Source organism: Syngnathus leptorhynchus, chromosome 1 (assembly GCF_054491065.1).
Source record: "Syngnathus leptorhynchus isolate UIUO chromosome 1, UIUO_Slep, whole genome shotgun sequence".
In the NCBI taxonomy this organism is placed as follows: Eukaryota; Metazoa; Chordata; class Actinopteri; order Syngnathiformes; family Syngnathidae; genus Syngnathus; species Syngnathus leptorhynchus.
The window spans coordinates 17,911,166-17,939,090 of NC_141195.1; the positions used below are offsets into that span (position 1 = coordinate 17,911,166).

General features: G+C 43.2%; 1 protein-coding gene across 2 annotated transcripts; it reads left to right on the forward strand.

Moving 5' to 3' along the window:
• The first annotated feature begins 1,233 nt into the window (after positions 1-1,233).
• Positions 1,234-27,902, forward strand: iqsec2b (IQ motif and Sec7 domain ArfGEF 2b). Of its 2 annotated transcripts, none has more exons than XM_085913258.1 (15): positions 1,234-1,519; positions 1,903-2,548; positions 18,798-19,101; positions 19,270-19,587; positions 19,791-20,851; positions 20,922-21,083; positions 21,173-21,295; positions 21,388-21,554; positions 21,684-21,823; positions 21,904-22,029; positions 22,464-22,563; positions 22,650-22,811; positions 22,891-23,085; positions 23,498-23,547; positions 24,499-27,902. In XM_085913258.1, exons 2-15 carry the CDS (start codon positions 2,130-2,132, stop codon positions 25,684-25,686), a joined length of 4,515 nt encoding a protein of 1,504 aa, XP_085769384.1. In that variant the 5' UTR covers positions 1,234-1,519; positions 1,903-2,129; the 3' UTR covers positions 25,687-27,902. The 2 variants fall into 2 exon arrangements, with proteins under 2 accessions (XP_085769384.1, XP_085769386.1); XM_085913260.1 differs by lacking the exon at positions 1,234-1,519 and adding an exon at positions 11,449-11,628 and having other exon boundaries at positions 2,073-2,548.
• The last annotated feature ends 23 nt before the right edge of the window (positions 27,903-27,925 follow it).

Here is a 27,925-nt window from a genome sequence, read left to right on the forward strand (position 1 = left end):
TGAATGTTAACTTGAGAATCATGCCCAGAAGCTGAGCTGATAAAATTTTTATCCTAAAATACAATCCAGATCTAGATTCTCTGTGTAAATGATTCAAGCTGCTTTTGACCACAACAGAGATTTGACCTTTCCCACAGGCCCACGCTAATATTATTTCACCTATGTGAGCATGACAGAGACACAAGAGGGTCCACACACAGCGGGAGCACTTAAGGAATGCAGCTAAAAATAATTCATTGTGAGGCCCCCTGGTCTTCTTTTTGTCTTTTTTTGGAAATGTCTCCCTAATCTTATAAGACACGCCTCCTGGTTAACATACAGCAGTGGTCGGCAAAAATGGCGAGAGGACGTTAATATGATGGATTAAAAAAATAATAATAATTAAAAAAAAACTTTTTTTTCAACCCCATATTTTTTTTAAAGAAAAAAAGGGCATACATTTGATAGGGTTGTTGTATGCCATTTCCGACTAGGGTTTCCAACGAGTTTTAGGATCCCTAATTAGGGTTTCAAACTAGGGTTAGGGTTTCCGACTAGGGTTTTAAAGCGCGGTTAGGGTTTCAAACTAGGTTTTAAAACTAGGGTTAGGGTTTCCAACAAGGGTTTCAAACTACTTTTAGGGTTTCTAAGATTAGGGTTTCGAACTAGGCTTTCAAACTAGGGTTAGGGTTTCCGACTAGGGTTTCCAACCAGTTTTAAGATCGCTAATTAGGGTTTCAAACTAGGGTTAGGGTTTCCAAATATGGTTTTAAAACATGGTTAGGGTTTCAAACTAGGTTTTAAAACTAGGGTTAGGGTTTCCAACGAGGGTTTCAAACTACTTTTAGGGTTTCTAAGATTAGGGTTTCTAACTAGGCTTTCAAACTAGGGTTAGGGTTTCCGACTAGGGTTTCCAACCAGTTTTAGGATCGATAATTAGGGTTTCAAATTAGGGTTAGGGTTTCCGAATAGGGTTTTAAAACATGGTTAGGGTTTCAAACTAGGTTTTAAAACTAGGGTTAGGGTTTCCAACGAGGGTTTCAAACTACTTTTAGGGTTTCTAAGATTAGGGTTTCCAACGAGGGTTTCAAACTACTAGTTGACGAGGATAACACAACGATGAGCTGTTTTATTTTGAAATGTTGAAGTATTGGATTAACGCTGTGCTTTATTTCGAAAGGTCTAACCGGAGGTTTTTCTTCATTATCACTGCCATCTTGCCCACTTGCGCTGCGCTCCAGTAGCTCCGCAGTCTGGACGCGCACGAAGCGCACCTGCGCTCTATTTTGCTTGGATTAGGGACGCGCGCGCGCCTGCGCACACACGCACACGCATGTCGTCAGAGTCGCCAAGGAGAAATCAACAGAGTCGCAGTTTATTTACATCGGTTGTCAGTTCTTGGTAGTTTTCCTATCGGTTTCTCAACACGCGCGTCGTGGAAGTAAAGTGCTGCTGGATGGGGAAAAGCGCAATCTTTGCAGGACGCGCCCGATAAATGAAAGGATGGAGTTGTGGAGCAGCTGAGGGAAGAATGCGCTTTGTAAGGCAACTTTGCTTACTTTCCGAGCGGTGAAGACGCGTCGAACCATGGGTTGAAAGAGACACGGTGATCGCTGCGTGGGGATCTTCAGCGTGGGTGGGAGTTATGTAATGATTGACATTGCCTGGCAATCAGTGGGAGATCAGAATTTTTTTTTTACCCTTTGCCTAGTTGTCAGCTGATGGATGGAATTTAAACTGGTCGATGTTTTTCATCTCGATATATTACGTCATTAATAGTTTACCAGCATCCTTTAGACAATTTGAGTCAGTTTTGTCTAATGATCATCATGACTGCCCAAACTCTGAAAGAATTCCATGCTGATTTGGCAAAATGTCAGCTGACGATGAAACAATCGACAGTTTCTCCCGCTCGTTTTTCAGCGTTCTTCTCCACATGGCGACATCCCAAAGCGCTGTGAAGATGTTCTAGTCCTCATGCTCGCCCTCCCGTTTGACGACATGTAGTCAACCTGACAACCAACACCTCCGTGACGTTTTTATTTCTCCGCATACGAAGCTAATAGTTCATCTCATCCAGAGTCTGCGTGGTTTCCTCCCTCCCCCCCACTCATCAGGGCTGGTGGGGGGGGCGGCTCTGGGCTTCCGCCATGGAGGCAAGCCCGGAAAGCCCCAACCGGGCGGTGGAGTACCTCCTGGAGCTCAACAACATCATTGAGAGCCAGGCCAAACTCCTGGAGACCCAACGGCGGCGCATCGAGGAGCTGCAAGGTCAGCTGGACCGGGTTAGCCAGGAGAACCAAGACCTGAGGCACGATCGCAGCCCTCGTACCCCTGGCTCGGACACCCCGGAACAGAACCATGATCACGGCCAGCCTCTGTCGCTCCCTTCCCATCACGGCGGGGACGGGAGCACGTCCTCACCTCAGACCAAAGGTGGATGCGCCACGGCGCCGGGGCCTGCCAGGGACAGGACCCACGCCAGGCTGACCCGAGGTCTCTCCTGCGGTTCGTCCACCACCGAGAGAGACAGCACGGACACCAACACCAGCGCCACCATTCGCAGAAAGTAAGTCGACTCAAGTCGTGTCAGGATATGTCTGTTTCATTCTTCAACTGTGTCATGAACTTTCAAAAGATCCAACCGGTGTATATTTTTGTGGGAATCAGTGCAAATGTGACGGGAACACAGATAGTTTCAAGCTCCCTTCATTCAGTACTTCCTTTGGGCCTGTATGTTGAAAGATCTCGTTCTGTTATGTGAATGGCAACAGGAGTTTAGTAGTGCTTTCTGACATAATGAGTCATGAATAGAAACTGGATCGCAAAATGTTTCACAAAACCTTGCTACCTTTTATCATTTTGATGGCATAGCAACTTGGATATTGCAAACACACACATACACACACACTTTTGTTCTGCATTAAGCTTTGTGAGTGGGCAGCAATTGGTGTAGAAAAAAGGGCAAACAGTGAAATGGAATGTGACAGTCTCCCATGATAGGACAATCATTTGTGGACGTGAGGTCCCAAGGCTCTTCTCAGTCTCTGATTCGAATGCAACCCAATCTTCTTCTACTCCACGGGGGAGATTAGTCATTACACAGAAGCATATATTAGTTAGGTGGCTATTAAATACTGTGACGCATCGCCCCCTTTGCTAATTACTGTTCCTGCCCGTGGAGGAAGTTTCAAGCCCGGCTGGGAGAAGCCTCCACCCGCCCGCCGCCCCAGTTGGAAAATAAGATGGAGAGAACAGGAAAAGGGTTGTGATCTTCCGCGGTGTGCTTAAAGGAGGAAAGGTGGAGTGCACGCTGAGTTGCCATCTGCCAATAGGGCGAGGAGGGAGCCAATGAGGGCATGCAGCACTAAGGGAGACACGTTCTTCAAAATGCTTTGTTGAGCTTAAACCAAGGCACAATGGATCATTTTTAAGAGGAAGCAAAAGTACCTGCACTCTCCACCAAAGTAAATGCACAGAATTGTGTTTTAAAAGATTAAAAAGAGTGTCTGAAGTAACAGCCAGCACATGAAGAGGGGATTTGTGTTGGCGTGGCTGCATTAGAGTGCCTCGTTGTTGCGTCGGGGAAATCTTCCAAGGACCAGGTTGTCACCAGAAGTTTTAAGCGGCTATATTCTTGCGGCTCCAACATGTAATGTGTAAGATGCTAGATGAAAGAGGTGTGCATGATTGAAGGCCATGGTTTCTGTGCATTCAGTGGATATTTTTTCATAATTTTGCAGTCTCATTTTATATTTTTACCATTTTTTTTAATCATTGAAATGTGGTCTTTTTTTTAACAACGCTCCTCTGTGGTGCGACTGTTTTTTTTTGTTTTTTTTAACTGTACTAAAGGCAGAGTAAAAGGTCTTTGGTTTTCTTAATTCCGACCACAGGCAATGTAATGTAATGATGAAAAATGGAGCCAGATTTTGCAGGCGTGATCATCCTGGTGAAAAAAAAAAGTCATGGCTCAGAGGTACCTCTGAGGAGACCTTTAGATTTTGGGGGTATCAATTCCAAAGGTGGCACAAGTACATTTGCTGGACATGTTTATCATACGTAGACGTAAAAAAGATGTTTAAAAAAAAAAAAAAAAAAAAGCCATTTGTTGCTGTCCCTCAAAAATGAATTTGTGTGAAATATCAATTTGGCATCTTTTCCATTGATTATGAACTTGCAGCTTGAATGATTTTTATCCCTTTGACGGAGTGCTCATGTCTGCCTTTTTGTTCTTGGCACCTCGTATCACCTCGAATTCATCATAGTATATCGCCTTTTGCTTTTTTTTGTGCAGCAGCTGCACTTTGCCAAATCAAGTGTTTCCTTTGCATTGCGATGCCCCAGCGGCTGTGTTTTAAAACAGCTGTCCTTAGCCTGCCTCCTTGTCGTCATCCTGCTAAAACCGCTGTGAACAATGCGAAGCCTGGAGCTGACGTGATTTCCTAAAGCACCTCTGCCAAGAAGCAATGAGGTGGAGTTTTCTTTTTTTTTTTCTTCTTCTTCTTCTGGTTAATTTTAGGAGAGGTCACATGGGTGCATTTCAGATGAGACAGTCAAAGTGTCTCCTTTATATAATACGCTACTATGAGCCCAAATGTGTTGAGAGGGGAGGAAGACATACACCCGAGTGCATGAAAGAGTAATTAGTGCAAACGGAGTATAATGACTGCTGGCCCAAGGGTGAACGATACAACTGCACTGTTAGTTTTGTCGCGGATGCATCAGGATCAGAAAATCAACGAGTAGTGTGGATAGAAACTTCAATGGGATGGTATTATAGGTCAAGAGGATTTTTATTGATCAGCAAATTAATTAACTCTATGTAAACTCCCTCTTGAGTTGTCACATGTCTTTTTGTAGCTGTCAATTATATTGTAGTGAAGCGTGTCATGCCAAGTATACTGATTGCTGCGGAATGTCTCAACTCCTCTGAGCTCATCGGTACGGCACTAAAAGTAGTTGTTGAGGTTAAGATTGTCATTCTACGTTTTGTTTGTGAACCGTTTGCGTTCAAACTGTTGATGAGAGGGTTAAAGCTAATTAGAATGAGCATTTCTTTTGGCAGTATGGTTGTTTTAAATACAGCGACTCACTTTATACAACACTTTTAAAAAAAGAATATATCCCGTTTTTTTTGTTTTTTTTTAAAGCCATTTTAACATACACACACAAAACACCCAATGTGCCTTTATTCGGGTTTTAGTTCATGTAACATTGGACAAAAAAAAAAATCTGGATCGACATGAACGTACACTCTATATACTGCTAGATAAAAGTAAGCTAAATTGAGTGAAAAAGATGGCTACAAAATCGGCCGAGCCATCACTGGATTATGTTTGACTCTGTTTTTACCCTGGAGGCCCTTCCTGATACAAGCCACTCATTTTGATCCAGGCTTTGGACTAGCCATAGCATTTTTTTATTGTGTGTGTAGCCTTAGTACTGAACATCTTATCGAATGATTATTACAATACCACCTGAGATGTCCATTACCAGACATAATGTCGTCTAGTTTGTAATCTTGCAGTAATACGAGACGTCCTCTTGTTCCGAGGACAAGCATCGAGGTCAGTTGCAGGATTCGGTAGTGCTGATACAGAGCGTAAAGCTGTTATATAAGATCCCCCAAAAAAAAAAAAAAAAAAAAAAAAGGACTCGCACGTTCACAAAGGCTTGTAATTCACGGATGGAGCGCTTCAAGCCAAACGGGCCTACGAAAGTGCTCAGCGTTCTGGATACGAAGGTTAATTGAGGGAACGTGGTGAACAACAAAAGGGCTTTTATTTCACCAAGAGCTCAATTTGCTAAATTTAAAAGTCTTGCTCTCACACATGCATATACTCATGCGTGTCCATATAGTCGCCCCCTTGCTGTTCCCTCTCGCCGCATGCTGCAGCTATGAGTCAGACAAGCTGCACTTTTCTACTCGTCTCCCCACTTTTGCTTTTCCCCTTCGCCAGCCCGCGCACTTATGATCATAAGCGGATTGATCGAGGTTGCCGGGCTTTCAAATGGTACAGCCGCTTGGATTCAAGAAGACGAGCGGCCCCGGCCAACGTGGCACATATATTCTCGCGGTGCACCCCGACCATTAGAACTTTTTTTTTTTTTTTTGCCTTACTGCATTTCAGGGCAGCAGATTGACAGTGTTGATTTGCAGCTTGAGTGAAAATGTTGCAATGCTGCAAAGTGAGATGTCTCAAATTGAAATTGTGTGCGCGCGTGCATGCGCGTGGGAGGCAACGTGAACGTGGGCGACGTTTCTATGCCTTCTTCTCAGTATTTTGGAGCATGAGGGGATTTGTGGTGCATTCAATTCACATTCTGGTATGAATGCTTGCGTGCATTACAACTTTGAGTCGGTTCAAGCTAATCATTTGTAACGCTCCAGAACAACAACAACAACTAGTTGGAACCAATTGATGAATTTCAAATTCAATTTACAACCCTAGGTTGAAGTCTGAAGTAAATGTTGGGAATTCAAATTAGAGTTCCAAATTAGATTGAAAGTTCGAAATTTGGGACTTAAGTTAAAAATATGATTGCAGGTTAGCTATTTTTAGGGCTTCGTGTCGAGGTTGGCATTTCAAGCTAGCCTTTTTAAAGTAGAGTTTTATGCAAAGAGTAGGGTTACAAGTTACGGTTATGGTTTTAGGCCTGGGTTGAGGTTTCAAATTTGGGCTTCTTGGCAGGGTTTGAATTTCAAGTTCAGTTTAGTGTGTCAAAACAGACTTGCATTCCAGATTTGCCATCTCCAGTGAATTGTTGAATTGGCAAGTACTGAAGTGAATTTTTGCATTAATTTTTGATTGGAGGTGATATGTCCTTGGACCAACGCTCACTGCTGCAAGAAATAAATAGATATTGCAGTTGCTATGGAAACGGTGAAAACGTATTTAGGATATTCAGCTGTCTTCACCTGACTTGATAAGCAATCCAGATCTCATTTCATTAGTTTTGGATCCGCTTCTTAACTTCTTTTGCTGAAATGGATGGAAGGATTTTTAATTGTCAATGCCACAAGAATTATATTGTATCTTTAACATGCATTGTTGTTGCAGCCCTTTAGGTTCAGGCCAACCTCATTGCTTTATTGCAATACACCTGAGGGGTCTGTGAGCACAAGTGCCAGGATGAATCAGCCATTTTGCATCCACACAATAGCAGACTGCAAAACAAACGGTGTTATTTTTGAGCTATGTATGAATTTGTGAAAGTGTTGGAACTACTGCGGGTCTTTACTATTAATATCACTGTGTAAAAACTGGAGTGTATTGGCTTTATTGAGAAGTTGGGGATCATTTATGTATTTGAGAAAGAAGCACATTCTTCTAGGGCTCTGTCAATAAACATTGCCTTTACTTGAAGGAATCCCTACAATATATTTTTTTTAATGATTAATAACTCAAAATAGGACTCCGAACATGGCTGTTTATGAAACCAAGGCGGCATTAAATAAAAGCTAAATTGGATTTTATTTTTATTTTTTTTTAAACAATTTGGTGAAATTACATGAGAATGCTTTCCATTAGCTGTGTACACATGTTGTGGAGTCCAATAGTACAACAAACATGGCGACAGTTGAACATAGGTACCAAATGTGTTGCACAGGATTGAGTCATTTTCAATTATACATTTGAATGGCAACTGTGTCTGAGCATCGGCTGCCCACGTGTGTTCATGACGTGACAAATGAGTGGTTTGGCTTAGTTGTTAGGCAGGAGGCTGGCTGGCTGGCTGGCTGGCTGGCTGGCTGGCTGGCTGGCCAGCATCAGCATCTATAGCAACTGTGGATCTCATCATAGTCGCTTTAAGTTCTGAGCTCCTTCAAAAGCCATGACTATTCAGTGATCATTTTGCTCAAGGAGCATATCACTTAGGTTGCGGGATGTTTGTCAAACAGTCACGTGCACGTTCTATGGAACAAAATAGGGAGACTGGTTACCGTGGGAACGGCGTGAGCTCTTCTATGAACAACTCTGTGGGCGAGAGGGAGAGAGAGAGACGGAGAATATGTAGAGAGAGTGGGAGCAAGAGCGCGGCAAAAAGCAGGATTGAATGACAAGACCAGGCGACACACAAATGATATATGGGATGCCGTGCAAGTGCATCGGAAAGTTGGGATGCGTCCTGGCTATACTTGGTTATTTTCTCGGCTTTTGTCACTTTCACGTAGGGTGTCCTCTCGCACGTGCGCACAGGTGTCCACTACAGTCAGTCGCAACCGTCAAAGTGTTGCCCCCTCCTTCTCCGAGGTTTCGCCTGGCACGCATTGTCGTACGCCCACGCAGGCAGGCCACACTGTTGCCAAGCAGCAGGAAACTCAAGAGTACAGTGGAAAGTGGCTGTGTATTGCTTGGGTCTGGCGGAAGGGGAGGTGTTGTGTGTATCTCCAGCCCCCCCCCCCCCCCCCTTCTTAACTTTAGGGCACGATGGAGCTTGTGTGGTAATCAAGCGTCTTTGTTTGTAAGCAAGAGTTAGGCGGGTCACGCGCTGGAGGTAGATGACGCAGTTGCACACCCACTGGCTTTCACAGACAAAGTAGTGAAAGGATTATTTCAAGTGACTCGCATTAAGGCAAAGATTGCATGGCGACATGATAGCAGATGCAAGTCAAAGTGAAGTCTATACATAGCCTCACTCACCTCCTCGCCGATCGACGCCCCCACGCCAATTACACTTGCAGAGACACCGGGCGGCAAGCTTGCTCACGCGCATCCTGCGCGTTCATGTTGCGGGCGGCGTTCCCGCTTCTTCTGATGGCTTTCACCCTTGCCCAGTTGCCCTCCTCCGTGTTTGACCTCGCTCACTCTCGTGGAGCTCGCTCTCCTCCCACTCTTGCAGCTGCCTGACATGCTTGGAGAAAACACATGCACTAGGTGGGGGGGGGGGGGGGGAGTAAAAAAAGGTTGCATAAGAAGACCACAAAAATATTTTCAATCATTCGATGGAAAATCTTGTCCTGTTAAATATAACATAAAAGGTACCATGCTAGTCAAATTCCTTCCGTGATTGCGTTTTATAATGTTAGATGTGGTCGATGACAAGTTGGAAGTCCAAGCAGTAGAAATTGAGGTGGAGAATGTGAAAAATACGATTTCCAACTATATGTATGTATGTAGCACATTGTCATTTAAAGGTTTAATCTGCTTTTCTTAATCCTTGAGCCAATTTGAACACAGCATGTCACAGTTTTTATGAAGACCCTTGGCAGTTGTTTTTAGTTTGTGGTGAAATGCTGTTCGTCTCCTTAGGCACTGAAAATTTCAAGCACAAGTATCCATAAAGCAGAAATCGGCTTCTACGGGCGCTATGCACGGAGGAGGCAATTTAAGCGAAGATGTTCTACAGTAGCTGCTGGGGGAAATACAAATATGTGTGCAAGAATGACTCGAGCTTACATAACAGCTCCTCCACAAGCAATATTGAGCACATCTACCAGTTCATCGGCTTCGCAGATCATATCGTGCAACTTCAGCCTTATCATCTGTGTGATCTGCATTGTTCCGCTCCGTAAAAAGAACTTCCTTCGGCAATCACAATTTTGAGTCGAATTTCATATCTTTGTCATCTGCCTACATGAGTACACGCTGTAATGGCGTCACGCTACTTCTTGTCATCATGCTAATTAAATTTTGTTACAATGAATGACTGATTTTGATATTATCAGGCAATTTGGTGTAAAATGAAGCAGTTGCTGTTCAGTATCAGGAGCAAGCTGGAGTGGATGGGAGCTGACTAAGAGGTGAACACTTGACCTCTTATATGTCAATCAAATATCGTGGCCAGGCTTGTTGTGACCCAAGACGTATTGAAAACATGAGCTGCAGTGCTACTTTTATGAAATTTTGATTCATTCCAAGCCATGCTAAGTTTAGAGGTAGGAAGATAGATGAAAGTGTGTGTTGCAGTGATAAGAGAGGGTGACGCACTTTGTGGACTGAATGATGAGAGTCATGTAAAACAAGCTACTCAACTCGGGCAATGTGATGAATCATTGGTACCATTTTTTTAGAAGTACATCTGTAAATGAATATGGATTTTTGCCATCCTTCATCAATCTTTTTGTTTTGTCGGTCTTATAAAAGCAAAAGCAAGATCATCGTTTCTTTGTGACACAATGATAGGCTTTTATTTATTTATGTATTTATTTATTTTATTTTATTTTGTTTTGTTTTATTTAAGATGAATCACAATAGTTGAATTTATTGGTCATTTCATAGTATGTTGTTGAATTATTTTCTGGTCTTAAAGAAAATAAATTACAATGACATTCCATGCAACTGTCTGTCAATGAAGGACAAAGTGGGGGGGCCAAAATTTGAAAAACTTCTTTGCTTTGCCTTTCTATGCTCAAATGATGGGGACAGCATGTCCTTGACAGCATCTGTCCACAGCGAGAGCCCGGCATTTACACGGTAATCTCCACCGCTGCGTTCTCGTTAAGACTCTCATTTGGACTTTGGCGAAGGCGTGCGAGGGCGTGCACACATAGCGAGTGTTGTTTATGTCGCGGTTCGTTCAAGGTTGCAAAAAAATGTTCCCCAGACGCTTGCAAAGAGATTTTATGGTCGCAAACACTTTTTACAATTGCCATCAAATTTTTTGTGTGTTCAAAATTATATTGAAGTTGCTTGTTGAGGGACAACCTCCAATTTTGTAAATGTATTTGTAATGCCGATAAATGACATACATTTAAAATAATAATAAATTAATTATCCCCCATGAATTTGAAATTTCCCAGAATTTTGCAACCCATGGTAAATTGAAAAACAGCTTCCGGAAAATCCGCTGAGTTGCAAAATTTAAAAGGGTTCTACTTTAAACTGCAAATAAAAATGCATTAAATGACAACTCATGAAACCCATCAGACTTTTCTTTCATCATGTCATTGTTGTGACGCTTTTACAAATTCATACAAAGGTCCAAAACAAAACCATTTATTTTGCTGTCTGGCACTTGAGATTGCAAATCCCTCTAGTGTATCATGACAACATATTGAGGCCTACCTTTACATTTTTTGAATAATAATTTCCAATAATTCAAATACTCATATGAGTCAATTTGAGTTTCAAAATGAAATTCAGTCATGTACATCTTTATCAAATTGTATGGAAAATAACCTATATGAATAATACTTTTAAAATAATAATAATAAAAAAATATATATTTTTGTACGTGGGTCTAATCAGCCCTTGTCAGGTCCAGTGTAATTTATTTTGACTGTTTGAGTTCCTCGAACGGTCCTAAAAGATTTTGGCGCCCTTTTGCTCTCTTTATTGCAATAGTTTTTTTGTTTTTTTTATCTGTGTTTGTCCCATTCATTGTGCGCATGCTACCATATGATCTGTCTGCTTCTCTCCCTTCACCTCTTTGTTGCTGCTTCGGTCGGTGCTGATCTTTTGATGTGTCTCTGCTTTTTCTGTGTGTATGCGTATGCGCTTCATCTGCGCTCGTGGCTGTCAGTGTGCGACCATCGTCCATCTCAGGGCAGCAGCCCACCTCAGCTCCCAGCACTCCCACTACTACGGCGGGCATCTCTGCCCTCGCCACTCTCTTCCCCAGCAGTCTGAGCGTTCACAGCTTCGTCAGTCTCCATCAGTACTGCTGCTCCTCAGCTCAGCCAAGCATGCAGCGGCAGGACAGGTAAGGAGGCTCCTCAAGACCAAAACAAGTCGCCTGCCAACAAGCTCCCTTAAACGGGACTACCTTGACTTACGTGTGTCTTAAGAGATTTTCGGGTAGTCACTTGACTCTACATGAACCCGAATTACTAAGATTCTGAATCTGAATTTTATTACTGTCAAAGTATTCACTGTACAGCTTCAAATACTATTTGACATTTGGCTACAAATACAGACGAAATTTGGAACTTGTGCGTCAACCAATCAAGCCAGGCCAAAACAGTCTGGCCTGCAGCATCCAACGACACCCAATCATTTTTATTTTTTTTAAACATTTAAAGAGGCCTGGCCCCTCCTACTTTAGTGACCCGAAGGTGACTATTTGCAGCTTCATTTGTAACCAAGTGTTGAAATTCAAGCTGAGTGTCGAATTCATTCGACACTGAATGTTGAATTTTTGAAACTGAAATGAAAATTCAAGGATAGTAATTCAGATTCAGAATATGATGGCACGGACGTACTTTCTTAGTTTTTTTTTAAATGATGTTAACTGTCCCCTTTGGAATATTGTGGACAGAGATTTTTGTAGTGACTCATTCAAATAGTCCCATCACTTGGTACCCTTGGCAAAAAGGAAAAGAAAAATCTAAAGTCCCTATAGAGGCATTTACAATGAGTGGCCTTAATTCAAAATGTTGCCCACGTCTTGTCACCATTTCTTGCTTCTACCACTCTCTGCTTTGTTTGTGCTTGTCTGATGCTGGTCTTCACTCTCTTCTTTCCTGTGATTTGTCTGCCTCCCCTTGTCCTCCTTTCCTTCCGTCTCTCCCCTCCCAGAGTGGAGGGGGAAGATGAGGGCGCCCACCAGTTCTGCTGCTCAGCTTCAGGCTGCAGCAGCCCCTCGTCTCGATGAGCCGAGCCGACGTGTCGCTGACCGTCCAGAATATTAGACGCGGATACGATGAAATACCAGAGCGCATGGAACCAATCGCTTACCCTTTGTTGATCAGAATTCTGTTGGTTTCTACTTGAGGCTGGTCTTACTGTATTTAGTGGTACCTTCACTTACGAGTTGTGATGGCCGCGTACCGATATCAGGTATCGTATCGGGCCGATACCGGCCACATTTCAAGCCATTTCCCTACACACAGTAAGAACATTTGGTCCGAGTAACCAACAAACATTGTATATAATGTGTTGTGCTTTGTTATTCTTGTTCGGTGGTGTCTGTCGGCAGTTGGCAAACCAGCTTAACTCATTCACGACCATTGACGAGAATAGACGTCAAACATGACTGTACTGGCAATGAATGAGTTAATGGTAATGCTAAGTTAGCATTGCTAACCAACTTGCGTCGTCCCTCCACTGCAAGTGAACCAATGTGAATCGATGGTGACGGTAGGGGTATGAAACACACTGTATAGCTTTTAGAAAACCTTCTTCTGGATTTTTTCAGAATTTTTTCAATTCATAAAAAAATGATGAAATACTGCTTTTTTTTCTCCTAATTTTCTTCTTTTTTTTTTTTTGTCCTATTTTGCCAGGAATTCCTTTTAGAAACGTCTCCATCTTTTAGTGGACATAGATCGGTTTGCGACATAGAAATGGTTTTCGTGGCCTTGGCTAGTGTTATAGCCTTAATCAAATTTGCATATTATCAAATTACTAATCTCGTACTGCTTCACCACATCATCTTGGATTTTAAATTCAATAAACAAAATTTGTTTCTTTTCACCACCTATGATTAGAATAAATAATGTAGGAGGGGGAAAAAAAGCATACAGAACATAACGGATTGTTTCAGTTGTTCCTAGTGGTGGGATGTTGCTAGGTTTGTTGCTGCCATCTCGTGTTGGAATGTCTTCAGTCACATTTCTGCTCACAACGCAAAGCCAAAACAAACATTGACCAAAGGTGGCTCGTATCTTGAAAACGTGTAAGTCAAGGTGTCACTCTTTGTTAAAGAATCTTGATGATTTCCTTTGTCGTGCTTCTTGCTTCTGCATTTTTTTCCCCCCTTTTTCCCCCATTAACGACTCAAGTTGTCAGAAGGCATCACCGTCGTCCATCATTGCGCTCATTTCATTTGAGTCCGGATGTGCTCACTTGTCACTATTTGTTAGCCAGCTATTGGCAGTGATGTAATGCCCCCAAATTCCTCATTAAGTGTGTGCAATTTGTTGAACATGCTTTCCGTTGCAACATCTCTGTGTCTGTGCTCTGGTTCTCAAAACTTTTTAGGATTGTTATTTTCCTTCTGAATAAAATAAAGGTGTGTGCTCCATGAAAGTGCTCCATTCCTTTGTCCTTTTGCTAGGTTGGAAGGTTCATCAGTGGTTGGATTTCAACAAAACTGCCACATTGCATTTCAACAGCCGTCAGTTCGATGTCAATTTTCATTCTTCGCACGCCGACTTAGTCCCTAAAAGTGGGCGTACGCGGTATGACGGACACGCTGAAGTATCGCACAGAAAGGACCACTCATGCTGCTGTTGGCAACCCAAAAAAAACCCAACCTAGATCTTCGTTTTAGATTTAACAAATTCTTGTGACTTTATTTAACCTCAACAAACCAGATGACAAACCAGCTTAACAGCACATTAGCTCATGTCGCAGAATTTGGGCCAATCTTGAAAAACAAGTAAATCTAGCTATCACTGTAGTTGTAGTGGTTAGGGTTAAAGAAAAAAAGGAAAATGTAATATTTGTAAGTGGTTTGGAATATGAATGAATGAATGATTTATTTTGAGAGTGTAGGCTTTTAAGTTTTAACTTCAAGCAAAACTCAAGTGAAAACCTTCACCCAAAAATAAAATCACCTGGCTTTGGTCACGATGTTCGAAATACGAGCTTATGGGCATTTCGAAATCAATTTCGGGTAACAGCAGGTGGCAGTGTGCCATAAAATGTCAGCAAATTAATTTTCTTAATTCTGTGTGGGCGCACCCATAAAACATATCAGAGCAAATAAAACACAGTCTTGCAAGGACATTTTTTTTAATTCTGCTTTCGCTAAGATGTTTTTCTTCATAGCAGCATTTTTGGCGCAAGCATTTTTACTTCTCTAAAATATTTTGTTTCTGAAATATTTCTGGTTTTATTTTAATCCAGGATATGAATTACAAAATGCTTGTAATTCCACCATATATATTTATAGTGTGAGTACTTGTCAGGCAATGCTCTAGTTGTAGTGTCCCTATATGGCTGATGTAAACTTTAAATGCTTAATCTGTCTCCAGTTGAAGCGTCACGTTACAAGGTTGTTAGCCCTAGCAACAGTAACTACGGGGCATCTATTAACAGGTAAATTGTCTTTCTTAAGACTTCTTTCACTCAAAATGATACAAAATGTCTACACGGCCTTGCTCATCTCCACCCAAATCGCCACATATTCATTTGCACATGGAAATTAATCATCTCTGTTTCTCTATTTTTGCACACACATAGAACATGACATACTTGGAGACCTTAAATAGAAGCGTGGTGTGATTTCAAATTCATAAAACGTCAAGCTTTACTCACCACACCCACAATTGTGCTTATTCATTTCCTTGTTGTTTTGTTTCCCTGCCCATGTCATTAAGTCAGTGCAGGGAGGGTAAAGGCGAGGATCGTTTTTGGCTATGAAAAACAAAACAAGAATGCAGCCTGTGCAGCTTTGCAAGGTGAGCAAATGTGCGTGTGTGATTAAATGAAAGAAGAGAAGGTGTGTTTGATAAATTCTCCGCCAGTCAGTATAAGAACGTTCGCTGTTCGTCTCAGCATGGTAAGAACTTTTTATTGCCTCTTTTTTTATCCAGTTTTGTGAAAGGGTCCAAGAAGTGTCACATTAGTGTGACAGATTGTTACTAATGTGTTTTGAAAAGTCCTGTTCATGCTGCATGTTGGGGAATCCATCTTTAAAGACCTTCCACATATGGTGCTAATACTGCTGAATGTTAAATGAAGTCATACACTGGCTAGTATTTAAGACTGAATGAATTGTGTGCATATCGTACAGATGAAGCATGGCATGCTTGCTGCGGAACAAATTCCATAATCGCAATCTCACAACGCATGAGTAAAACCAAAAATCGATCTAATCAGATTCTCTCTATCAGATTCAAATTAGATTCTGATTTGCAATGCGTCTTCAAATACTGTACGAATATGTTTAATGATAATAATGTACATCATGAAATAGTTACATAGCCGTATCAAGCTTGCCTTCTCTGATCAAAATCAGTTTGAACTGGTTTTGAAATCATTCCTCAGTGCCCACAGCTCAGGCCTACTCAAAATGTGGCACGTGATAAGTGCTCCATGAAAGTCTGATTTTATTCGATTATAGTTTTGCCCCACCAATGTGCTTTGTCTTCACGTTGGCCAGGCTGGAACTATGAATTTCTATTGCTCAGTCAAATCTTTGTCTGTGCACACGTGTGTTGTGTGTAGTTTAGGGATGTCAAGTATTCAACATTGAGTGATTGTGGTGGGTGACGGATGCCGAACCCTGTCAAAGAGTTGATTGTTTTCATTCAGTGTGACCACAAAAGAATGCTGTCGAACTTTGGTTTCATGAAACAAAGGACATTCATTTATTGGATGTCTGCTCCCGGTCTGGGATATTGCAGAAGGCCACAAAGGTTGACTTTTGACGCCAAAACAAAAGGTGACAAAGATATTAGAAACCTTGTTGGACCGACTGCCGCTCTGTCATAAGCACACAGTCAGCATATCCATTTTTAATGATGTATCTTGGAGCGTCTTGTCAATTGTTTATGTATTGCTTTCAACAAAGATATAAATAAATAAATAAATAAATAAACTGAATTTACACACATTGAATTGTACAGAACGCACTGGCCACAACCTTTGCTACAATTCGATTGGCAACCGGTAGTCCCCGGCCTTCTAGTGGTCCGTGGTGATATTGCAGGTGGTCCGTGAAATTGGGAATAGAAAATAATTGTAACTTTTTTTTTTAAATAAAATTGATTTATTATGTAAACTTGGTTTATTTTCTAGCTAATTTTGTGACTCATTTACCCATCCAATATAGCTGAGATTCCCAACATAGACATACAGATGCCAATAAATAGTCTGTACAGGTCTATCCTCCTTCGGTGCAAAATAAAATAATATTCCGCCAAAGCAGTGGTCCTCGAGATGCTTCTTGGTTATAATCATGGTCCCTTGGACAAAACCAGTTGAAAACCTCTGATCTAATGACATACAAAGAAATTCCCCTTTGGTAATCAGCGTGGTTTGTTTGGTGAAGGAAATTGAAATAAAGAAAATATTAGAAAGTTAATCATCCATTTACATGCACAATCACACCTCACACAATCACCATTTTAAACAGGGGTATGAAATCCCTTTTAGTGCAAGGAACTCATTCACCACAATTGGACCAGTTTGTTTGTTTATGGCCTAATACGATATAAATAATAACAATCACAAACTTTCCCGAATCGTGTTTGTTAGAATCCAAGCCGCTGCTCCAATTAAATGGTTAGATGACAATGAAACTCATGAATGAGCCTCTTGAGAAAATCTCCCTCCGGAACTCTTAACAGGACCACTGAGTGTCTTTTGCATAAATGATGAAGTGCAGATGCCTGCTGCAATACAGCTGGCCACCTTCATGTTTTATGCAGCCAACTTCCCCCTCTTCTGATAATATACTTTCACTACTTTCAGCAATTAATTTATTCGTAGAGGTGGGTAGACTAGCCATAAATTGTACTTAAGTCAACGTAGTGTTACTTTTGAATAATATGATTCAAAGTAAAAAGTAGTCTTCTCAATCAGTGAAAAAAGAAATCATATTAAATCAAAGCATGGCAGAATTAAACGACAAAATTAAAAATGGCAATGTGTAAATTCTGAAACTGGCCAACTATATCACTTTAATGAAAACAATAATAAATCACATCTTTAAAGCAGAAATTAAAGCAAATTCTGCCGCAAGAAATTGTCTTAATTTTCTATTTATGAAACAGCACAAAAGGCTGACCAGAAAGAGAATATTAGATACCTGTTTTTAATTTTGGGGGAGAGGGAAAATCGCAAACAAAGTAAAAGTCAAAGAGAATTGATAAATGTACCTGTCGAGGTGAAATGTTTCTATTTCTGCATCGCTTCTGCGTCCTTGCACCTGACCCTACGAGGGATGGGCATTCCACTATAGTTTCAGCAAAGCGCCTGAAGCCCAAGGTTAAAGGTCAGTTTGAGTTTGCACCAACTAGGTTTCTTAAGAATTGAATCACATGAAACGGGTCCAGAGATGTCACTTTTTTTTTCCCCCATAGATTATTTAATTTCTATAGGCTACTCCTGTCAGCACACTGACAGTTTGAACAAATATGACAAGGTGATTGTCATTCTGTCTCTCAAAGCTCGTACGTTTCATATTCCTACTCCCATTTTGGCGCGCTCAATGACAGCTGAAGCATTCTGCACAAAAAAAAAAAAAAAAAAATTCAGATGCATGTTTATACAAGCAGGCATGTTTCTCCCCAAGTGTCACATGACTCAGCCGAATGAAAATACCATCTGCCCAATGCCTATTTTCTATTTCACACTCGAGACCAAAAAAAAACCCCACAAATGATTTTTTTTTTTTTTACATTTATTTCATTGTTAAATACATTCGGACAGAGGTATGGATGAGTGTTTTTCAAAGTTGTCTTTAGACTACCATTCACAACCTGTAGCGCATCTTTCAACACCCACTTCAATAGTGATTACGGTCAATACATTGCCATGGCAACAACATTCTCATCTGAACAACTGCCTCGCCACCCACAAAAGGTCCAACGGCAACCGAGCAATTCCCCCTCCCTCTTCTGACTTTTTTTTCTATTTAAGGAGCCAAGGAGGAGGAAATACAAATACCAAAAGAGACGAAATGTCACATTTATTGACTGTAAAACAAACAGTTTGACTTACTCATTAAAATCAAATAACATCTTCAACAAATAATAAAATATTCCACTTTATGTATAATATACAAGTTTGTCGCGAATTGAACTACTGAAATCAACGTACGTTTTCCAGGAGAAAATGATTGCGATCCACATGTATTTAACAATTATGATTACACACTCCTAGTTCTATTGCACAAACACAATCGGCTGAATTTATGAGTTGTTTTCTCTTATGCAGACGTACGAGTCAACGTAATAGTGCAAGCTATTTCTTCTCTAGTGTGGAAGTGGAGTCGCAATGTCCGGGGGAGACGGGCACCCGCAAAGACAGCACTTTCAGCCAGACGCCTTACCTGCGTGATTCCGAGCGCTACGGTGACAGCAACAGCAGCGTGACCACCACCCCTGGCTCCAGGGGCCCCTCGTGTGTGGTCGCCTCCAATTCAGCCAGCTTGGCCTGGGTGCTGCGGACGCGCCACCAACCAGCAAGCCTAGCCCTTCGCAAGCAGGAAGAGGAGGAGAACAAGAGATGCAAGGCTCTCTCAGACAGTTATGAACTCTCAACAGATCTGCAGGATAAGAAGGTAACAAAGACGGCAATGACTGTTGTTGTTTTAAAAATGTACTAACGGTATCGACACTTCGTAACGCTAAGGACTCAAAGAGTGTTGGTCCGAAATAAATATTCAAATTTGTTCAGTGTTAGACTGCCATCTAGTCAATGCATAATCATTTCTTCCCAATCTCCCCAGGTGGAAATGCTGGAGAGAAAGTACGGGGGCTCGTTCGTGAGTCGGAGGGCAGCCAGGACCATTCAGACGGCCTTCAGGCAGTATCGCATGAATAAGAACTTTGAGCGCCTCCGAAGCTCTGCTTCAGAGAGCCGCATGACACGTCGCATCATTCTATCCAACATGAGGCTTCAGTATTCTTTTGATGAGCGGCAGCCTCAGCAGCAGGCCCAGACGCAGACCAACTTCACCCACAATGTGGCCATTGGTCATCCTCATTCTCCCGAGACCAATCGCCAGGGAGACTACACCCACTTAGAGGACTCCTTCTGCAAACAGGTTTTCTGTTTTTTTTGTTTTTTTCTACCCTTTGGCCCTAAAAGTCATCCGCTTCTTTTCATTGGTTTACATTTGTCTCACAAGGGACCTAAAGAAAGTCAGATTAGACAAAGAAATAAACAGAAAGCATATCGGCAAGGGTTTTGTATGGTTGTTTGAAAAGATTACAAATAAACTGCTGTCTCTGTTTGTGTTCTGTCCAGGTTAAGTCCTTAGCGGACTCGATAGACGATGCCCTGACCTGCCGCACAAGTCGCAATGATTCCCAAGAAGGCAGCAGGGAGGGTGGTGGTCTCAGTGAAGATTTTGGGGAGTGTATGTGGAGCAGCAGCAGCAATCCCTCCTCCCGACGTGGTCTGGGCGAAAGAGCCAGAGGAGTGGGAGGAGGACACAGCATGCACGGAGACAGTACGGCCACCTCGTACAGCGACGTTACGCTTTACATGGATGACGGCATACCGTCTTCCCCGCTCTCCCCTGACCGGGCGCCCAGCAGTACTGACACGGAGTACTGGGGCCCCGGCGGCGGTGTCGGGGTGCGTGAGGACAGCAGGGACACAGAGGGGGGAGGCAGCAGTAACAGTCGTCGCAGTACACCGTGCACAGAGTGTAGGGACTATCGTCTAAGGGGCGCACACCTGCCTCTCCTCACCATTGAACCACCGAGCGACAGCTCAGTGGACATGAGCGACCGCTCTGACCGGGGCTCTCTAACCAGACAGCTGGTGTACGAGCAGGAGCCTGGGGTGGGGGCCGGTTCTCCTCAGGGAACCCTCAAACACTCCCCCAGCACAGGCGCCCGCTCGACATCCACGACGGCAGCCCAGGGTCAGATCCGAGCGCCGGGCAGAGCCATTCCGACGCACATCCCTCACCAGGTGGCCTCGCACCACCACCACCACCATCACCACCATCCCATCCACCACCATCAATACCCTGACACGCCCTCGTCCTCTTCATCGCCCCAACAGCCCCCCGCTACCCCTCTTTCCTCCTCCTCCTCCACAGCGCTGCCCTCCGGTGGGCTGGAGCAACCGTGTTGCTCGGACGGGGACAACGATTCGCTCAACTCCACAACCAACTCCAATGAGACAGTCAACTGCAGCTCCGGTTCCTCGTCTCAGGACAGTCTCCGGGAACCCTTGCCCCCTCTGGGCAAGCAGACCTATCAAAGAGAAAGCCGTAATAGCTGGGACTCTCCGCCCTTCAACAGCGATGTGGTCCAGAGACGCCAGTACCGCATTGGTCTCAACCTCTTCAACAAGTAAAACCTTTGGGTTGAAAACATCCAAGCTACGCACATGGTCCTTCACTCATGTTTCTTTCAATGACAGGAAACCAGAGAAAGGAATCCAGTACCTGATCGAGAGAGGCTTTGTGTCAGACACTCCGGTTGGGATTGCTCGGTTCATCCTTGAGAGGAAAGGTCTGAGCAGGCAGATGATCGGGGAGTTCCTGGGAAACCGGCAGAAGCAATTCAACAAAGATGTTTTAGAGTGGGTATAATAAGGAAGCTATTTTTGTCGGTCGTTTGATCTGAGCCAACACGCCAATATTGAAACATCTGTATTGTGTCAATTTTTAGCTGTGTGGTTGATGAGATGGACTTCTCGGGAATGGACCTGGACGACGCGCTGCGGAAGTTCCAGGCTCAAATTAAAGTTCAGGGAGAAGCGCAAAAAGTGGAACGGCTAATTGAAGCCTTTAGGTTTGTGTGTGTCGGAGATTCCAACCGCTAGAGGTTAGCAGATTTTCTGAGTCGGTGAACCTCGCTGACCCTGTTTCATGTCTCCCATGCAGTCAGAGATACTGCGTATGCAATCCCGTTCTGATTCGGCAGTTCCAGAACCCTGACACCATCTTCATCTTGGCCTTTGCTATAATCCTTCTCAACACGGACATGTACAGTCCCAACGTCAAAGCGGAGAGGAAGATGAAGCTGGAGGATTTCATCAAGAATTTAAGAGGTGTCAAATACTTAGGCCACTGAATGGTTGGATGGATGTCAATTTAATTGACTTTGCACTATTTTATCTTATGCGTGACAATCTGAGCAGATGTTTAATGAAGCAATCCCTCCCTTTTATTCCCCCAAGGCGTAGATAATGGTCAGGATATTCCTAGGGATCTTCTTGTTGGGATCTACCAGCGGATACAGAAATGGGAGTTGCGGACCAATGATGACCATGTATCTCAAGTACAGGCAGTGGAAAGAGTCCTTGTGGGCAAAAAGCCCGTAAGAGCTACTTTTCAATTCATGATCGTTTTCAGAACAAAAACTTTGCCCCAATATAACTCTTGTACTTGTTTTGTTAGGTGTTGTCCCTTCCCCATCGTAGGCTGGTGTGTTGTTGCCAGCTGTACGAGGTGCCCGACACCAACAGACCTCAGAGAACGGGCGTACATCAACGCGAGGTCTTTCTCTTTAATGACCTTTTGGTGGTAAGGTGCTCCGTTTATTTTAGTTTTTTTACCACGTATTCTTTACGGGCTCACATGGAAAATATTATACAATAGTGGCTTGAGATATGGGTTGAATTTTAATTTCTATTCCTTTTGAAATAAATGAAAATTAAGCTGTTCCACTCTTTACTGCACAAAAAATAAAGAAAAAATCATAATCTTAACATCTCTCTGAGCTCATCAGTATGACATAGTCGCACTATGCAAAGTGCAGAGACTTTATCAATAATACTGTTTTTTTTTCTTTGTATGTTCTTGCGAGCCACTTTGTGTAAAATCTGTCAAAGCATTGCAATGTAGATGCTAATTAGCATTCGCTTTTATGAAGACTTGTTCCTTAAAACTTGATTTTTTTTTTTATTTTTTTTTTATTTTCAAGGCCTCATGGAAATTCTCTTCATGTTTTGCCTTAGGTAACCAAAATCTTTCAGAAGAAAAAAACCTCAGTGACATACAGTTTTCGACAATCTTTTCCCCTGGTTGAGATGCAAGTTCACCTGTTCCAGAATTCATGTAAGTAACTTTTTATTCCGGTTACACATTTCAACCATCATTATGTCATTCAAATACTTTGATTCTTAATGTCCTTCTGCTTTCAGATTATCCTCATGGTATTCGCCTGACATCCGCAGTCTTGGGTGGGGAAAGAAAGGTTCTCATTGTCTTTATGGCTCCGAGTCAGCAAGACCGCACCCGCTTTGTGAGTGACCTCAGGGAGAGTGTCGCAGAAGTGCAGGAGATGGAGAAATACAGAGTTGAATGTAAGTGCGCCATCTACTGGATGCTGTTGTCAATTACACGTGTGTGTCCCTTATAAATTCCTTTGCCCTATGTTTACAGCGGAGTTGGAGAAGCAGAAAGGTGTCATGCGGCCCAGTTTGCTGTCAGGAGGTGTGGTCGGAGGTGGAGCTGGTGTGAAGAGTGACATTGTGAATGGTACCATGGGAAGGACCAGTTTTGATGACAACTGCTCCATTGGCGAAGGTCTCAAACGCACCGCTCTCAGCTCATCTCTCAGGGACTTATCTGATATCGGTGAGGAGATGAGCTCTGTGGAGAATATTCTACACTGTGAGCCGGGAGGGAGGGTGGCTTCTGCTTTTGATGTTATTCTTCACTTCTTTTGACCTTTCCACCATGTCCTCACACATAGTACCTCTGGGTGGCAGAAATGCTGATTGGAACCCCGTTCCTTTCTTGGAACATTGGTGCAATCAAAACAGCGATCTTCAAATGATCTTAAGATTTGTTCCCAAACACAACTTTTTGTCATTATTCTCAGTTCAGGTCAACGATAGTCACTCGTCTTCTGCCACCCGGACGTATATCCCGGCGCCTATTCTTTACAAACATGATGGAAAAAAAGGTCTATCGTTTTTCTTGGCGTGCACAGCAATGTCGAAATCTTGCTCTCTTTGTAAACTTTACTCTACCTTCTGGGGTGCAGGGAAGCGTGGCCGAAGGAACAGTGTCGGTTCTCTGGACAGTACAATGGAAGTAAGTCTCAAAGACTATATGACGAGTTCAAATGCAATAGCTGGCATCTCCATTTTTTGTGAGCTGAGTAAAATGAGTTTTAGGTTACAGGTTATGTTTTTATTCATGACATTAAAAGTTGATCTTGAGATGCTAATTTGACAAAAAAAAAAAGTCATTTTCTCTCTAAACAAGACAACAACAAAAATAGTTCAAAACTGATTATTTTGACATCACTGAAAGTTAGTAACTATTATGCTTCGTTTAAAACAATATATGTATATTTTTACGTGAGTGTACTACAATTACGACTAAACTTCACTTCAACAATCTGGACTTGGCTCTGGGAGTGTTGACAATGGGATCATTGGTGGCCGGTACACTATATTAGCTATGAGCTAACAAGAAATAAGAGATGCAGACATGACCTGATGGACGGACGACAAGTTCACAACGACATCAACACGTAATTGCTGTAAAACTTCAGTTTCTGCAATAAACAAAGGCAGAACTATGCTACCGTCAAGGGCAATCTGCTAGTAGGCTTGCTTCTATTTTTGGATAAATGGTGCTTGTCAGCTTTTGCATTTAAAGTCTTCAATTGTAGACTTTCAATAACAGACCTGCATCTGTCCTCTTCCCTAAAATTGAGTGTTGCTTGTGAGTCTGTCCTGCATTCTTTAACACTCTTTACTTGGATGTCAAAGCACGCCTTTCAAATGTCGCCTGCGTATGTGAGCAAATATGAAAAAAATAATGTTGAATGACCAAAGATGCTGTGTCAGCAAACTTTAACGCTTATGTCCAGCTATTTGTATTACTGTCAACTGTGACCTCATTTCATTTCATCTCCTTTCATCAACATTGCTGTTGTGCATTTTCTCTTTGACCTTATCAAGAGTGTAAAAAAATGAGGAACATGCTTAAGAGCTTCCCTGGATGTGGAGCAAGATGACGCTCTTTTCCTTTCAGGGTTCCATCATTAGCAGTCCGCAGCCTCACCAGCGCTACCCGGTGGCAGGCGTGGTACCCGGCTGCTACGCAACAGAAGACTTCCGGCCTCATCGCCCCATCCTGAGCCCCGGGACGGGGATGGGGGGTGGGCCGGGGCAGCAACATACCACTGCTGGGACAGGAGTCGGTGGCGTCCCCAGCAGTGTCGAGAGAGCGGGAGCGACGAGCTGCCCTGGGGGGAGCGGCAACAACAACGGCTCCTTCCTGGGCTCGCTATTCGGCAGCAAACGCGCCAAACCGCCGGGGCCCCTCATTCCACCGGGGCCACCCTACCCCGCGCCTGTCGCCCCGCCGACGACGGGAGGGCCCCCTCCTCACTCCCCTTCATCCCTGTGCCAGCCGCTGGATGGGGGGCCTTCCAAGATCCAAGCGCTGCACGCACAGTACTGTCACGCGGCTATCGTGCAGCCCCCGCCACCTTACTACCATCACCATCGCTACCACACCCAAAATGTCACTCCTCCTTCGCAAGGGGCGCCCCCTCATACTATCCAGAGAGGCCCGCAACCCTGTCGTACACCCTTTTGCCCCCCGCACGTCCCGCACCCGCAGCTGGCCCATCTCTCCCAGCTCTCACAACATGGGCTTCCGGGTCGCTACACCAACATGGTAGTGGGACGTCCGCCGCCCCTTTCTCCTCTCTCCCAGCATTCACCGAACCCGCAGTTCGCCCTGTACCACATTCAGCCCACACACTCTATCAGGGGGTGCGCCGCCGGCCCTGTTACCAAACCACCACTAACCTTGTCTCTCTCCCACCCGCACCCCCACGCACACTCCCAAACCCACCCCGGGCACGTGCACACACCGCACCCGGCCAGCCACTCCAGCCATCAAACACACTTCATCTTCGGCACCCTCCCCCACAATCCGCCGTCCGCTACCGTCAACGCGCATCACGCAGCAGCCTCCGCCGGCCCGTATCCGCCCCAGTACCCTCCTCTCTCTTCCATCCCCCCTCCCCCACCACACTCCCCTTTACCCCCCCCTTCGTCCCCCCTTACCCCTCTTACACCTCTCTCCCCTCTCCCCCCCCAACACCCCGGGCAGCCTCAGCCAGGGCCGCAGGTGACAGGGGCTGGGGCGACAGGTACGGTGGGCAGCTCCAAATCCAAGCCTATCAACCGGATAAGCACCGTAGTGTGAGCAGGATGTGGGCCGCCCGGGGTCATAGGTCGGACGAGAGGGCGGAGGAGACGGGCAGGGCGAGGGCCAGGGCCAGATCTGCCAGGACCGAGAGCAACAGCGGCAATGCGGTTGACAAGAAGAAACGCAGTTTGCTCCGCCTCTGTTACTTTCACCTTCGCTTTCCGCATATGTAGATCGCAAGTGTGAACAAGGCACACGAACACATAATATTTCAAGAAGTCTATAGCCATATAGTTAAAGATTCATATATATTGTTACTGCATAGGTTTGAAGTTGTTTGAATTCTCCCATGTGGGCAAGTCAGAAAAGGCTGGATGTGTGCTTCTCCCGTCCACTCAAATTTGTCATTTATGTGCTCTCGTGCCATCTTTTAAAGTCTTGAAAGGCATTTAATTCCTGAGTCTAAAAACAAGGCCTTTATTTGCATTATAAGGTCAATTGTTCAAAAGTCTTAACATTTTTTTGACATATGCTGAGTAGGATTTTGTGACGTGCGGTGAGGTTCATGAGGCTCTGACTCTTCTAAAAATATCCGTGCTTTAATAAGCAGCCTCAGATTTTGATGCGGTCACACATGAAGGTTACGCTAGAAGTCTGGACAGGACGGGAGAATGCGTGTCGGTACAGGCGCACAAGCCAGATGTGTAAAAAAAAAAAAAAGACTTGCATACAAATGGGAGAATGGAAAATGACAACCATACTGTACATTCACCTTTTACTTTAAATGCAAACACCTAATGTACAGTTCAGATAAGTAACACTCAAAATAGCAAAAAAATAAAATTGCAATAATTCCCTTGACTTCATGATGTCTCCATCCACTGCAGGGTTTGCTCGACAGTATCTTTTTTTTTTTTTTTTTTCCCTCAATGATGACCTCAAACATGTTACCGTCGTCAAACCTTTTAATAGCAGACGTTGAATTTCACTTGAGCGTCTTTTACATGTTGACGGGAGCCGTGCGGCTTCGTAATGCATTTCTCAAGGACTTTGGAAATTTATGATACAATCAAAAATATATTGTGAATGTTTCTGAAGCTTCTTGCTGTTTTATCAATATTAGATCTGCTATGTGTATGATGAATATTGTCTGTTTGATCAGTATGTAAAATGTATCGACAGATGTTAAGCTTCAAAGTACATATAGACGCCCTTCGCTTTGATTTGAAGTCATTGATGTCATTTTCCTACCATCTTGAATGATTGTTGATAACTGACAATCATTTTGTTTTGCTTGATGGGAGGGAAAAACTTTTTTTGTTGGAAGAAGTCTAAGTGTGGTCGTGGAGGTTCATATTTTCAAAATCATACGATTCATCATTGGATGTTTCGATGTTTTAATTGAGCTTTTTACAAGAGATTTTTTTGTGGTTTTTCCACATGTGATGTCTTAAGTCACAAGTGACCATCTTATTCTCTCACCCCTCCAGACACTTTTGTAGAACTCTCTTGCCACATTTCCTGATGCAGTGGCATCCCCATGAGGGCTTTGTATTCTTAAAAAAAGGAATAATTAAGGATTAAGAATGTAAAACAGCATCCTTTGTTATTCTGTGGCCTCCTGCAATATTTTGAATTGTGAGTACTGACAGTTACCTACAGTGCCAGCAAGAGAACATTTATTCTCAGATTTGTTTTGGGAGGGGGAGGGGGGAGGAGTCGGGGAAAAAAATGATGTCAATATTTAGAATCAAGGTGTACTAAATGACAACTTGGATTAAATGTGAATCCACAAAAAAAAAGGATACAACGAAGGTTTCGAGAAAGTCAAGAATGTGAGATGAAGGTTTTCTATTTATATGTTCCCAAGCCCTTTTATTTTTTTTACTCTTCTTGCATGGATATATCTGCACTTATTGAATAGATTGTATTGTATAAACCCAAATGTAAATAATATGCTTAAGGCTTCTCATGGGACAAAGCGCTCTCAGTCTGTATTCAGGTGTGTGCATGTGAGTGCCATGATGTATGTACATAACAACGACAAACAGGGACAGAAAATGTTGTGAAAAAATATATTTATTTCTTATCATTTGTGACTGAAGATGAGAGAAGGAATCAAGAGGAATATAATACGAGCCTGATGGTTATGTCAGTGCACTTATGGCTATTATTTTGAACCATTTAATTTCTGTTGTGCTTGTATTAAATGTACTGAAAGAGTAGAGATTTGATATGTGAATATTTATTGCTTCAAAACAATTAAAGTGTCCTTGCAGTGATGTGGTTGTCACAT